The 15,201-nt window shown below is 45.1% G+C and overlaps 1 protein-coding gene and 1 non-coding gene across 4 annotated transcripts in view; one reads left to right on the forward strand and one right to left on the reverse strand.

Annotated features, from left to right (window-relative positions):
• Window positions 1-3,812: 3,812 nt before the first annotated feature.
• On the reverse strand, window positions 3,813-3,885 carry trnak-uuu. The gene has a single exon. It is a non-coding gene; the product is annotated as a tRNA-Lys (tRNA).
• Window positions 3,886-5,225: 1,340 nt separating this feature from the next.
• The window catches only part of LOC108700056 (60S ribosomal protein L36a), a 25,392-nt gene continuing 15,416 nt past the window's right edge, over window positions 5,226-15,201 (forward strand). Inside the window, exons 1-4 of one of the 3 annotated variants that reach the window (XM_041575153.1) lie at window positions 5,226-5,323; window positions 6,615-6,720; window positions 8,185-8,252; window positions 9,084-9,185. In XM_041575153.1, the coding sequence (XP_041431087.1) occupies window positions 5,321-5,323; window positions 6,615-6,720; window positions 8,185-8,252; window positions 9,084-9,170 (264 nt within the window). In that variant the 5' untranslated portion in view covers window positions 5,226-5,320 and the 3' untranslated portion in view covers window positions 9,171-9,185. Of the gene's footprint in view, window positions 5,324-5,399; window positions 5,641-6,614; window positions 6,721-8,184; window positions 8,253-9,083; window positions 9,186-15,201 lie in introns of those variants that run through there. The other 2 variants (XM_018232917.2, XM_018232918.2) reach the window with 2 other exon arrangements.

Consider the following 15,201-nt stretch of genomic DNA (forward strand, 5'->3'; position numbering starts at 1 on the left):
CAAACGTGGGCTCACTGCCCAAAAATTTGCCCCACTGACCCAGGCAAGTACTGTTGACAACCACAGATAATGGTACTCCAGAAGAAGGCAAAAACTCTAGCACTTTTCAGCCAATTAGTGCTACGAGAAAAATTCCTTACTGACCCCATCCAGGCGATCGGTCATAACAACCCTGGAGCACCTTCTTCCCACTGGATCCTTCTTACCTAGGGAGGGAAGGTGCAAATCAATGTCTGAGCTCCTCAACAGCACATCCCCTTAAAAACCTTGCCCTGACCAACATTCCTCCCCCTGCCTGCTCCCCCAGCCCGCCCCATGGAAAAAATCTGTGGAGGTCACAGGCTTTATTTAACAGTTTAAAAAATCAAAGTCTAAGTACACCCTGACCCCAGCTGTGGCTCTTATTCTCCAAACATGATCTCACTGCCCAAAAATTAGTATCTCTAAAAACGTGGGATCAATGCCCAAAAGATTTTCCAAACATGAAGCAGGGGTCATGGGGCCAAACGCACTCAGTGACCACCTTTTAGCCCATCCCGGCTCCCTCATTGTGCATAAACGGCACTAACCCAGTCTCTTGCATGCATCACAGAAGACCGTGCAGTCCCAGTCTGATGCACACTTGTGACTCACTAAAGGTAGGCCTGCACTGTAACCAATTCGTACTCCTAGAGCCGCATTGACACCAACCAATGGAAAAAAGGGGAGGGTGACACCTATCCTTTTCCAATGGCCCCACTACCCGGTCCGTGACCTCCACCATTCCTCAATGAACACCTTGATGTTCCTAATGAACAAACCCAAAACTTCCTCTGATAAATGCACTCTGTTCTCCCTGTACAACTGTGTTTGCATACATTTTATATTTTCATGCTTTATTACACCCCCACCGGAGGAACACATAAATTTCTGCATGGCCCTGTTAACCTTCTTCCTGGCCTTCTCCATGTCCTGGGGGAAATTGGCACCTCACCAATTGCTCCTTTGTATCATATCTGACCATGCTATACACCGAATTCTCCTATTCCTTAAAATATTTCAAGTCGGCCTTCATGGCCTCAATAAGGGCTAGGGTCCTGTGCGACATAAGGTAATTCCCCCCGCATTTATGCTTAGCAAATGTATAGGATTCCGGCTTGCTGCCTCAAAGGACATACCTCTCAGCTGTTCCCATCTCATCCCAATCTTACCACGCCAAGTGATCTTCATGTGCTCCTTCGGCAAACCCATGTGCTGACCTGCAACCACTGCATGCTTCATTGCCCAGAAAATAAATGAATGAACTGATATCAAAACGTTGCAAATTGTCGCAGCTCCTGCTGTGACAAAAACAAAACATTAGTTAAGACTCCTCTCTTGCATCGTTTATGGGCCTTATGTATCTCCTGTATACCTTCGACTTCCATCTTCCCAATGCTCTTATCCTTTCGCTACTTTCCCCTCCCATTGCTGCACCTATTCTGAAAGAATGAGACCCAAACTTCTTTGGATCCCACCCATTATCAATCATCATCTTTTTCAGTACCCGCCTAAACTGAAAGGCTGAAACCATCTTCATGCAACAACAATAGCTTACCTACCGCTGGACGCACAGCCATATATTTTCCTTTACTATCCTAACGGGGCATGACACTTCCCTTGTTTCCCGTATGCTTACACATTTTCCTTTACCCATCGGGTCTGTCTTTGAACTACTAATATAAATCAACAATTTCTCACATTTTTGTACCATAACCCCTTTTTTATTGCCTTTTTTAGAAAGTGGCACCAACTCACTTATACGAAAAGCTACTCCGCCTAATCCCATTAAACTTGGACAGAAACTTATCCCACACCATCAAATCTTCTTTCAATTCCTTTGTAATTCTGATTTATGGAACGACTTCTTTATCCCTGCCATGAATTTCTCTAGTCGCCTATTATATATCTTACCCATGGGAATTACTCTACACGCAAAGTTTAGCAAAACCATCAATTTCTGCATTTTCTTCAACGTTACCTTTCCAGCTGTTATCATTCTGCCTGCTTTGTCCTATCCACCTTATCTTTGAGAAGCCTACATACCCTTGCCTCTGTATCTATTTCAATTCCCAAGAAAGTCAATATTGTTGTTGGTAGCACTGTCTTTTCCTCCGCTACTGGCACACCCAAATCTTTTAGCATCTGCAAAAATATTGCCAACGTCTTCTGGCAAATATCTCCATATCTTGGTCCAACAATCAAAAAATCATCCAAACAATGAGCTATGGCTATGCTTACCCATTTTCCTTTACCCATCTGGTCTGTCGTTGAACTACTAATATAAATCAACAATTTCCCTTCCTGTATCGACACATTTTTGTACCATAGCCCCTTTTTTGTTGCCTTTTTAGAAGGTGGCACCAACTCACTTATACGAAAAGCTCCACCAAACGACACACATTCAAACTAATTAAAACAAATCCCACCGAAGGATAACAATATCTGTTGTAACCTAGTCTTAACAATGGGCTCCCTTTTATCCACCTTAGGGCCCTCCAATCTACTCCAACCTTTCATCACTTTCCTAATTATAGGACTATGTGTCAAATCAGGCTTACCTTCTGCTAAAAAAAAATTCGATATCGCCTCTAATGTTACTACATTAGAGGCAATATCGAATTTTTTTTTAGCAGAAGGTAAGCCTGATTTGACGCATAGTGGACTTGGACTTCCCTTCCTTGTAAGATTCCCTCAAAAATGTTAAAAAGCTTAAAAAGCATGTGTCCACGTCCACTATGTGTCCAAGTCCACTATGTGTCAAATCAGGCTTACCTTCTGCTAAAAAAAAATTCGATATCGCCTCTAATGTTACTACATTAGAGGCAATATCGAATTTTTTTTTAGCAGAAGGTAAGCCTGATTTGACGCATAGTGGACTTGGACTTCCCTTCCTTGTAAGATTCCCTCAAAAATGCTAAAAAGCTTAAAAAGCATAAAAGCATAATTTCTCTTACCACCAGTGCAAAAAAATCCAATTCTTGGCTACGTCTAGCCTCTGCAATCCATATCCTTATCCCATTAAACTTTGGACAGAAACTTATCCCACACATTCAAACCATCATCCCAATAATGAAGGCTTTCGCCGTGCCTAGGCCTCCATGAATACTGCTCAAATCTTGCCCAGCCATTTCCCCTAAATCTAACATTGCAACCCCCCTTGCTCTCCATTGCCCAGAACTCCTACCCCTAGGCAAGGGGGCATCCTCCATGCCCCACTCACACTCATAAGATGCCTCATCCACAAACCCCCCCATTCAAGATCAGGTTCCCCCACTTTCCTGACATTGTTGGCCATGAAATTCCCATGTGCCTCCCTCCCCCTTTTCCTCTCGCCCAGCCGCTCCTCTCTCCCCCCTACCAAGCGTCCCCGATTTCCATTGGCAGTGGCAAAATCCCCCGGACCCCCTTCCTCCCTTTGTGGGACCCCTGCCTGGCTTGCATTGGTGGCAGTGGAAGCTATTGCCAGGCCCCCATCTCCCCTTTGTGAGCCCCCAAAATCCTTCCCTTGCTCTTTAATTCTTACAGACTGCCTCTCAGCTCCTTCCGTTCCTGGGTCCTGGGTCTAGCCATCCTCACCACATTCTGCTCCCAGTCGTCCTGGAACCTCTTCAGCCGAAGGATCTTCCTCCTGGGTGCCTCCTGTACTGCTCCGCTGCCTTCCATCCCCAGCTCCCAATCTACCAACACTGCTGCTGAATCTTTCTCCGTTCCTCTGCTGCAGCCTCTTCCACCAATGACGATCCTGCAAGGAAACAAAAAACAAGTAAGTCTCTTAAAGGCGATCGCCATTTCACCTGAACAGGGACTTGAACCCTGGACCCTCAGATTAAAAGTCTGATGCTCTACCGACTGAGCTATCCAGGCTCCTGGAGGCACTGCTGAGAGCTGAACTCAGGATCTACTGTTTACAAGACCGGTTTAACAAAAAACAAGTAAGTCTGAGCTCCTCAACAGCGCATCCCCTTAAAAACCTTGCCCTGATCAACACTCCTCCGCCTGACTGCCCCTCTTTTTCCCGCCGCCCCCTTCCATTGTTCTTACCTGGGGGGCTAGCAGGGAAGGGGTGGGGGAGGCTAAACTACACAGGCTGCACCTGAGGGGGGAAGGGGGCCTCGCCTAACCCCATTTCAGCCCTAGACGTGCTTCATTCCCCCTTCTAAAAATCCCCTAGGAATTCAAAGGAAGTAGGTGGCTTTTTCTGTTATAAACTCTAATCTCACACTTTGATGAATCTGCCCCTTACTCTCTTTGCCTTAATTACCATTTGGCTGCTGCCTGTTTTCCTTTTATTATGAATACTAGAGATTAGTATGCACAGTATTTAAATTATGCCATCACTGTTACTTCACACTTATTATGCACAATGCCCTGTTTTTCTTTACTGCTCTTCTCGTTATTGTTTGTTGGCTGCCTTGGTGACCTCATTTTGGTGCCATTTTTCTTATAGATGGGGGAAGGTACCTTCATAGTTTGTTCCTTGAAAAAGGTTTGTTGAGTTCTGTAGTCTACACATACTGTATATTGTTTTTCTTACTAGCACCCAGACATTTTTAGACTTTTAATGGTGCCAAATATGAAACCTTCCACAAATGATTTGGCCAATACAGTTAGGGTTGCCTCGTTTTCTGGAAAAAATACCGGCCTTCCTGTATTCTTGCCTTTTTTTCCTATTAATAACATTGGCATCAACCATAATTTTTACCGGCCAGGCAGGTAAAATACTGGCAAGGTAGCAACCCTAAATACAGTACTGAATCTGAAACCCAATATATATATCCAATAGGAAAAAAATGTAACAGAAACCCAACCTTAGAAAGGAGGGTAAATGCTATAGTATTGTGTCATAGGATGTGTTTATAATACCAAAATCAATTAATCTCGCCCCAGTTAAAAAGCAGCTGATAATGGTATAAACATATTTTGCTGTAGTTTTTTTATTCTGGCTGGCTCCTCCATCTGTAGCATGCCAGGAAAATCATGTTTTGCCCATAAACATATCCAACATCTAAACGTTCTAGATGTTTATAAATAATACGTTTTTGCAAGTCATATTAAAAAATATATATGTGATCACACGTTTCCATCACATATTCGATTGTAACCATTAGAGTTTAACCGTCTACTACACAATCTGTTTTAGCTTCCGTGTTTTTATTTCGATGTTTTAGCACGCTCCCCTTTTTCAACCTCCCTTTCTTGTCTAGGAATCCGATTTTCCTCTTCTCTATGGTAGCGCTCATTCCATTTTTCTGACGTCACTTCCAGCTTCCGTTGTTTCTTCTCTACGTAGTAGAACGACATGGTGAGTATAGCTTTCTCGTATATCCTCCAAGTTGTATAATCCATAGCAATCCTCGGTTACTGACTGTGCGCGTTTGCTCTTTAGTTGGCATCTGTTTATTGGAGTACTAGCTGTACAGTTAAGGCTTTATTGCTTTGCAAAACCTCAGTGCTGGAGAAATGGAACGGGAATATCTGGTACCTAGGGGAGTTCTGTATAGCATAGTCCAGCTGATCCTATAGGTTAGCTCGTATTCTGTCGTTTAGATACTCTGTGTGTATTAACGCTAGGTAGGGCGTTTAGTGAGGTGTGCGTTGATAAAGTTTGCGATAAACATGGTTAGTATTTGTTCCTGTTGTATTTTAACTGACTTCTGGTTGTTTAAAGATTATACCCACTCACTGATTGAATTATCGCCTGTAAGCCTGAGGTTTTCTCTGCATTTCCTTTAGAATTCGTGGTTACCATACATTTGGATAATGGCACTTGATAATCAGGCTAGCATGTTCCCGTTAAACGTGTATCTAATATATGCTTTGCTATTACAGTTGCCCAGTCATGTGACTTATACATGCATTTGAAAAAATAAAATAAGATGCTGGCTTGCTTATAAATTAAGTGCCAAGTCATTTAGTGTGAGTGTGTATGGAAAGCATTTTGTCCTAAAAGCTCGTTCTGTGTTTTCTTTGGCTCAGTTCAATTTTACCAGGTGAAAAATAATTTAAAATGCTGATTTGGTGGATTCCTCATGTATTATTTCACCCCAGCTCCTGATGGTTTTATCACATATCCTATCAGAATTTTTAGATATAAATGGTATGATGCTATATTGAAATTAATGCAGCTTGGCATTGGCTGTATTGATGGTAAAAATCTCCAGTTTACCTTTTAAAATGCCATGTTAGTGTATTTTTGGTCGGCTCTTGGGGCTTTATGTTGGGTTACTGTAAATTGCAAGTCTGGCTCCTGGCTTGCCACCTTTCCTGGAAAAAAAGCGGCCTTCCTATCTTTTTTTCCCTATTAACATTGGGATCAACCATTGTTTTTACTGTCCAGGTGGCAACCCTAGGTGCAAGGCCTGCAGACAATCCACACCACTCCAGAAGGATCTGCACTCACAGGTCTTTTCAAAAGTATAAAAATTCTTTATTAGAAACACGTAACTGACGTTTTGTTCTACACCAAGGCCTTTCTCATATATATTGCACTATAGCTCACTGGTGGATCAAGGTAGGGATTGGTTTTCTAATGCTGTTTATTAAACTATATATCGAATAGAAATCTATTTTTTTTTTTTTTTTTAAACCCTCAGGTGAATGTCCCCAAGACACGTCGGACCTACTGCAAGAAATGTGGCAGGCATCAGCCACACAAAGTGACACAATACAAGAAGGGCAAGGACTCTCTGTATGCCCAGGGTAAGAACAGAATCTTGGCATTGTTTTGTTTGAAGAGTCTGCTTACTGACAGATTCTGAACTTTTTAAAGGGTTATTCATCCCAAAAACTGTTCCGTTTGTTGAAAGATCTACCTCTAAGAAATGTTGTAATATAAAGCAACCATTTTCTTTAGTTTTAAAGTTACTCAAAAATGTTACATAGTAAGTAAGGTTGAAAAAAGACACATCCATGAAGTTCAACTTTTTTTTTTTTTTTTATCTGCCTAACTGCCAGTTGATCCAGAGGAAGGCAAAAAACCCATCTGAAGCCTTACCAATTTGCCTCAGAGGGGGAAAAAATTCCTTCTTGACTCCAAAATGGCAATCTGACTAGACCATGGATCAACTTGTACCATGAGCTATCTCCCATAACCCTGTATTCCCTCACTTGATAAAAAGCCATCCAACTCCTTCTTAAAGCTGTCTAATGTATCAGCCTGTACAACTGATTCAGGTAGAGCATTCTACATCTTCACAGCTCTCACTGTAAAAAAAAAAAACCCCTTCCGAATATTTAGGCGGAACCTCTTTTCTTCTAATCGGAATGGGTGACCTCGTGTCAGCTGGAAAGACCTACTGGTAAATAAAGCATTGAGATTATATGATCCCCCTTATATATTTATACATAGTTATCACATCACCCCTTAAGCGCCTCTTCTCCAGCGTGAACATCCCCAGTCTTTCCTCATAGCTAAGATTTTCCATATCTTTCGCCAGCTTAGTTGCCCTTCTCTGTACCCTCTGTAATACAATAATGTCCTGTTTGAGTGATGGAGACCAAAACTGTACGGCATATTCTAGATGGGGCCTTTCAAGTGCTCTATACAGTGGAAGAATAACCCCCTCCTCCTGTGACTCTATGCCCCTCTTAATACAGCTCAAGACCTTATTTGCCCTTGATGCTGCTGACTGGCATTGCTTGCTACAGCCAAGTTTATCATCTACAGTACAAGGACTCCAAGGTCCTTTTCCATAATGGATTTGCCTAGTGCAGTACCATTAAAGGGTATAAGGGGCTTGGATATTTTTACATCCCAGGTGCATGACCTTTACATTTATCAACATTGAATCTCATTTGCCACTTAGCTGCCCAGATTGCCAGTTTGTCAAGATCGTGTTGCAAGGATGCCACATCCTGGATGGAATGAATTGTGACTGAAAGTATTTAGTCTTTTCTGTTCTCTGGTTCTGAAACACGGTAGCAGAAGGCTCCCACTTTATTTTATCCGGACTCTGAGCCAGTAGTTAATCACTGAAACTTAGGTATATTGTAAAATTGCTTAGAAAATAGAATTTTCAGCCACAGGTCCCCTTTAACTATTGCAGGAAATGGTAAAATTCCACAGTGGCTGATGTATGTAGTACTGGTTTCTTAGATGATATTGTTGGTTCTGTGGAATCTTACACCTACGTTTCCCCCCCACCTTTTTTTTTTGTTTTACAGGAAAAAGGCGTTATGACCGCAAACAAAGTGGCTATGGTGGCCAAACCAAGCCAATTTTCAGGAAGAAGGTGAGTGTCACAACCAAACTTGGCTACATGTGACAAACTCAACAAATGGACGGCACTTCTGTGCAAAGGTTTATTGGCAGGATGTTGAAAAATGCCTAACGTGTTTCGGGAATGGAACCCTATGATTAAGGGATCCATTCCCAAAACGCATTAGGCATTTTCATTGTATACTACCGCGCTTATCTGTTATCTACTATGTGTCCTGTGCTTGAATGACTTCCCCCATGGCTACACAGCAGCTTGTTTATTTAAACTACTGTAGAGGATCTAAAGCAAACACACCAGTTTTACTAGTGCAGGGCAACGCTTCATTATTCTTTACTTAAACACTTTCATATTTTGATGTTACTGATCCTTTAACGTGCTGTTGGGTCTCTGCCAGAAAAATATCCATATTTTGAGCCAGATAATCTCGGGAGAACCCATACACTGACACCACTGTTTGAAAGTGTGTGTGTATATATGTGTGTGTATGTATATATAATATTGTCTCTCTCCCCTGTCTCCTCCTAACATCTTCAGTTTCATTTAGTGTCCTCAGAAGGAGAAGACATGTACCTCGTGACATAACTGATCAGGACTCCATATTATGATCTTGCCACACTAAGGGGCCATTGATCCGTTCAAGAGCCTCTCCAGCTATTGCCTTAGATGCCCTACAGTCTTCCCGCTCTACGGAGGTCTGCAGGCTTGCTCCTATCTCCCTGCGCTGCTTCCCGCTCTTTGGAGGACTGCAGCAGCGCTGTGCACTCCCTCTTGGGTGTTGTACTGTATGCTACAAATACAGATATATGTGTTTTTCATATATATTTTTATTTGTCATTCTTTTAGGGAGACCTTACTAAAGGGCACGGACCAGCTGGCATTTTGCGTGAGTATGAATCTTTGTTAACCCCCATTTCTCTCTCTAGATGGTAGCTTAGAGCGATGTGGCCTATCTTGTGCGGTTACAGGCTCTCCTTACCCTTCCTTCTATTCCATTTAGGGCCCACTCCTCTCCTCCGGTTCCGTTCGTCTTCTATGTTCTGGCGCAGCTTCTTGCGCTTTCGCCCAGCGTTGCCTATATCTCGCGCCTTTTCACTGTGCCGCACCTGTTCCCTTACCGGCGTACGACTTCTGCTCTCCTGTGCAACATGCCTCAGGCCCCTTCCAGCAGGCACTCAAGGCCTTCTGGAATATTTCAGTGACCTGATCAGGGACAGCTACCCCTTTTCCCTAAGGCAAGTACCTTTTTGCTTACTGCTTCTTGGGCATTAGGTCTCGGGGCCCCTTACCCCATGTGCCTTTGATCTGTCTCCGCAGGCCATCCGCTCTACCATCCACCCCACACTAGACTGTGGACCCCTGTCTCTTAGAAAAAAGTGACTTGTGTCATGACTGCAAGGAGCATTATGGCAGACAAAACAGAAGAGCCCAGGACCTCCAAGTCCTCAGCTCTTTCACGCTCCCATACTCAGATTTCCTTTCTGGCATGCAAACCAAAATTTACTGCCGATTCGGCTGATTCAGTGTGTATAGCTTGCAGACCATCAGAACCCTGGCCACCTCCATTGGCCAGCACTTCTGAATCAAGTTAGTTAGGGCCCTTTCCCTCTCACTCGCAGGCATACAAAATCTGGCCCGCATTCCCGAGACCTTAGATAAGGTTCTTGAGCGCCTTTCACACCCTACAGGCTGGATGACTGTCCTACAGGCGCCAAAAGACATGCTCCTTCCCCTCCAGATTCCCCAGGGGAACATTTCGCTCCCTCCGATGAGGAAGGCCAAGTCAGGAAGACTCTGACCAAGAGCATATGGATCCCGATCTAGATACTCCTAGAACACCAAAGGAGGTTGAAGGCCTCATCCAAGCGGTTCTCACTACACTGAATATCGAACATCTTCAAAAGACATGAGTTCGCACGTATTTCCAGCATACGCACAACTCGACGACTTAATCAAGCCCCAGTGGAAACACCAGGACCACAGGCTACAGATTTCTAGAAGATTCTCTCAGACATATCCATTTCCTCAAGAGTGCACTGATCTCTGGGCATCACCCCCAGCGGTGGACCCCCCTGTTTCAAGACTGTCCAGGAATACTACCATACCCGTGGCAGACGCGGCTGCATTCAAAGACCCTATAGACAAAACGCCTCGAAGGGTTCTGCAAGTCGGCCTTTACAGCGTCAGGTTCTGCCTTTCGATCAATCTTGGCTATTGCCTGGGTCGCAAAGGCAATGGAGGTCTGGGTGGAGAAAGCAGCACAACTCATTGGATCCGAGGATCCCACTACAGACAACCTACTGTCCCAAATTGCGGATGCTACCTCTTATGTCGGCAACGCGGCAATTGACGCAGCGAAGATGGTGGCGCAGGCCTCAGCCCAATCGGTGGCGGCTTGTCGGTTCTTGTGGCTGAAATCATGGTCAGCCGACTTAACATCCAAACGCTCCCTAGTCAGCCTCCCCTTCCAAGGGAAATTACTCTTTGGAGCCGAACTTGACAAAATAATATCCCAGGCAACGGGTGGGAAAAGCACTCCTACTCCCACAGACAAGAACCAAAAGAAGGCCCCTTTTTTCGTCCCTTCAGGCAAGCCCAATACACAGACGGATAAATCCATATCGAATTTCCGCTCACGCTACCAAAGCAAACAGACCCAGCTGGTCATCCAACAAGGCTCCAACAAACCCTCCCAGGTCAAGTCCAGCTCAGCCACCTAAAATCCTTTCGTGGGGTGTGGCAGAAACAAGTAAAGGACCTGTGGGTTCTTCGGGTGGTTTCTCAAGGACTATTGATAGTTTATGCAACAAACCCCCCACAGATTCTTCATTTCAAGGTTGCCCAGTCATATCGGTAATCAACATCAGACGCCTACCTCCACATAGCCATCCATCTGGCTCACCGCCGGTTCCTCAGATTCTTCGTCAGCGGTCAACACTGGCAATTCATAGCTCTTCCATTCGGACTATCAGACCCCCGCACCTTCACCAAGATCATGGCGGCAGCACTAGAAGAGTTAAGACTCAAGGGAATACCGGTCATTTCTTATTTAGACGATCTTCTTGTAAAGGGCCCCTCCGCAACCATAGCCCATCTCCATACAACCCAGGTCCTACAGACCCTGACAGACTTAGGGTGGATGATCAACTACAACAAGTCCATCCTAACACAGACAATACAATACCTAGGCCGGATATTGGACACCCGCAAGGGGAGAGCTCCTCTCACTGGACAAGACCAACACCCTACAGGATAGAGTTCGGACCATCCGGAGTGCTCCCACTGTGTCACTGCGTATGGCCATGCAAGCCCTCTGAACGATGGTAGCGTCCTTCCTGGCAATCCCTTATGCTCGATTCCACACCAGACCCCTTCAACATGCCATTTTTCTGCAACAACGAAGGGATCGGAAGAATCTCGAATGCCGAATAGTCCTTCCGCACAGAGTAAAACTCTCCCTCGACTGGTGGCTACAACCACGTTGCACAGCAGGCGGAAGACTTTCCCCCCCACACCACTGGACAATTCTCACAACGGATGCCAGCCTACAGGGATGGGGAGGTGTACTTGATCAAACGACGATCAAAGGCCTTTGGGATCGAGAAAAGAGATCTCCCCATCAATCTCCTAGAATTGAGAGTGATTCATTACTCCCTAGAGCATCTGACTTACCTACTCCAGGGTCAAGCAGTGCGGATACAGTCCGACTATGTAACAGCAGTTGCTTATATAAATCACCAGGGGGGCACCAGAAGTCAAGCAGCCCTTCGGGAAGCAAACAGCATCCTACAGTGGGCAGAAAACAAAGTTCGTGCCATATCGGTGGTTGACAACTGGATAGCAGACTATCTGAGCAGAGAAACGATAGATCAAGGAGAGTGGAGTCTTCATCAGGAAGTTTTCCAACTCTTAGTGGACAGATAGGGAATTCCAGAAATCGACCTGATGGCATCCCGGACCAATCGAAAGGTCCTAAAGTTCGTGGCAAGAAGCATAGATCCTTTAGCGCACGCTCTGGTGATCCCATGGCAGTTCTCCATGGCGTACATATTGCCACCCCTGGCACTGTGTGTGTACGTGCACGCACATACATACATGGCTTTCTTTCTTCCTCTGCACTGAAAGCCCTGCAATCATTCTTGGGGATTTCAACTTCCACATTGATGATGCTTCACAACCCTGGCCCTCTCGTTTTCTCCCCCTAACCTCCTCCTTTGAGCTTCAGCAGTGGACAAACACCCCTACTCATAAGGATGGCCACTTTCTGGATCTAGTGTTTACTAAAAAAAAACTCTCTCTCTGGTTTTAACAGTGAACCCTTCCCCCCCCTTTCCGATCACAATTTGGTTACATTTTCCTTCTCTCTCTCCATGCCCACCTGCTTCTCCCCCACTGTCTTAGTCCGGGATACACGTGACATTGACCTTCCAGCCTTAGCTCAGTCTTTCAGGTCCAGTCTCATTTCCCTTTAAGGGGAAGGAAACCTAGCCGGCACAACCCCCCCACCCCCCCTCCCGTTTGTTGCCCACCCGTCCCGCTGGCAAATGCCCCTAACTTGTTACTTACCCTTCTGCGCAGGTCCAGTCCAGGGAGTTCACCGACGACATCTTCTTCCTGCTTTGAACAGCGCATGCGCAGTAGGATCATTTCGCTGGTAAGATCTACTGTACATGCGCGTGACTTTTGGCGCATGCGCAGTAGATCCGTACCGGCGAAATGATTCTACTGCGCATGCGCCAAAACGCCGTTCACAGCAGGAAGATCGCGTGGAAGATGATGTCGTCGGTGAACTCCCTGGAATGGACCTGCGCAGAAGGTAACGTTAGGGGCATTTGCCCAGCGGGACGGGTAGGCCAGGGGGGAGGAAGGAGGGTGGGCAACAAAGGGGGGGTGGGGGGGTTTGCGCCGACAAGGTTTCCTTCCCCTTTAAGGAAACGTCTGATCCTGGTAAGTGAGTATAATCACATACTATCCTCAACCATTGGCTCATTTGCCCCTTTACAGGCTAAGCGTACACCTGCTCTGAACCCACGACCCTGGCTGAATTCACAAACCAGATATGCTCCTGCATGAGATCTGCTGAATGTATGTGGAAAAAATCCCGTACGCAAGCAGATTTTTATTCATTATAAATTTCTATTGTCCTGCCTCAATTCTGCATTGTCAAAAGCCAAACAAGAGTACTACAGTACCCTTATCAACAATCACGAATCCAACCGACAACGCCTGTTTTCTCTATTCAATACTCTTCTCCATCCCTCATCCACAGTATCACTCAACCAGACACACTCTCCTCAGGACTTTGCTGATTTATTTAAAGACAAAGTAGAGTCCATCCGCAATCAGATCCCTAACTCTACTAATGTAAACCAGTTCCTCCTTCCTAAGCCCCCTTCTGCATGTCTTAATTCCGTCCCTCCAGTAACAGTCTGAAGTCTCCAACTTCTTTTGTCCTCTCCACTCACAACTTGCCCCCTTGACCCTATGCCTTCTTCTCTGCTCAAACACTGTGTTGCAGAGCTTACCCCACTACTTACTCACATCTTCAATTCTTCTCTAGCTTCTGGAACCTTCCCTTCTCCTTTCAAACAGGCCTGTGTAAAGCCTATTCTTAAAAAGGCCACGCTTGACCCAGCCTGTCTATCAAATTAACGTCCTGTCTCCCTTCTACCACTTGCCTCTAAACTCCTAGAGCGTATTGTGTTCTCCCGTATTACTAACTTTCTACACACCCATGATCTGTTGGACCCTCTGCAATCTGGTTTCCGGCCTGGTCACTCTACTGAGACTGCTTTGTGCAGAGTTACAAATGATCTTCAGGTTGCCAAAGCCAAAGGTCACTTCTCCATCCTTCTCCTCCTTGACCTATCATCTGCATTTGATACAGTTGATCACTCTCTCCTGATGCACTGCGTATCTTGACAGCGCTATATAAATTGATGATGATGATTCTCTATTCGCTTGGCATCCGTAACCAGGCTGCATCTTGGCTCTCTTCTTACCTCTCTAACCGATCATTCACTGTCTCCTATGATAACAAAACCTCATCTCAAGTTCCACTTAATGTGGGGGTGCCGCAAGGCTCAGTACTTGGTCCGCTGCTGTTCTCACTGTACACTCTTGTCTTTGGGAGATCTCATCCATTTATTTGGCTTTAATTATCATCTGTATGCTGATAATACCCAAATATATTTATCCACCCCTTCATTAACAGCTGAAACAGAGGCTCAGATCTCTAACTGCCTCCTGGCTATCTCAAATTGGATGAACCAGCGCCACCTCAAACTCAACCTAACAAAACTGAACTTATCTTTCCACCTAAGCCTGGTCCTACTCCCCTATTTACTATCTCTATTGATGGCATGCTCATTAATCCTGTCAACTCAGCATGCTGTCTGGGGGTAATCTTTGACTCCTCTCTCTCCTTCTCTGATCATATTAACACCACTGTCAAAACCTGTCACTTCTTCTTACGCAATATTGCCAAAATCCGTCCCTTCCTTTCACCTGATACATCCAAGACGCTCATGCATGCTCTCATCCTATCCAGACTAGATTACTGTAACCTTCTACTAACTGGCCTCCCTAACTCCCATCTCTCCCCTCTACAGTCTGTATTAAAAACTGCTGCAAGAATTATCCTCCTCTCATCCAAAAGGGTACAGGCCCCTCCGCTGCTGAAGTCCTTATCATGGCTTCCCATAAAACAAAGAATAACTTATAAACTCCTCCTCATAACCTTCAAAGCCCTTCATTCCTCTGCACCTAACTACATCTCATCTCTTGTCTCTATGTTCCTGCCCGAAACCTCCACTCCTCTCAGAGCAACTGCTTGGTTGTACCCCCCACTTCTACTGCTGTTTCCCGTATCAAACCCTTCTCTCTTGCGTCTCCTTATATTTGGAATGCCATTCCTGAATCTCTCAAGAGAGAATCCTCCCTCAATGTTTTCAAAACAAAACTC

This window comes from Xenopus laevis, chromosome 8S, assembly GCF_017654675.1.
Source record: "Xenopus laevis strain J_2021 chromosome 8S, Xenopus_laevis_v10.1, whole genome shotgun sequence".
NCBI lineage: Eukaryota > Metazoa > Chordata > Amphibia > Anura > Pipidae > Xenopus > Xenopus laevis.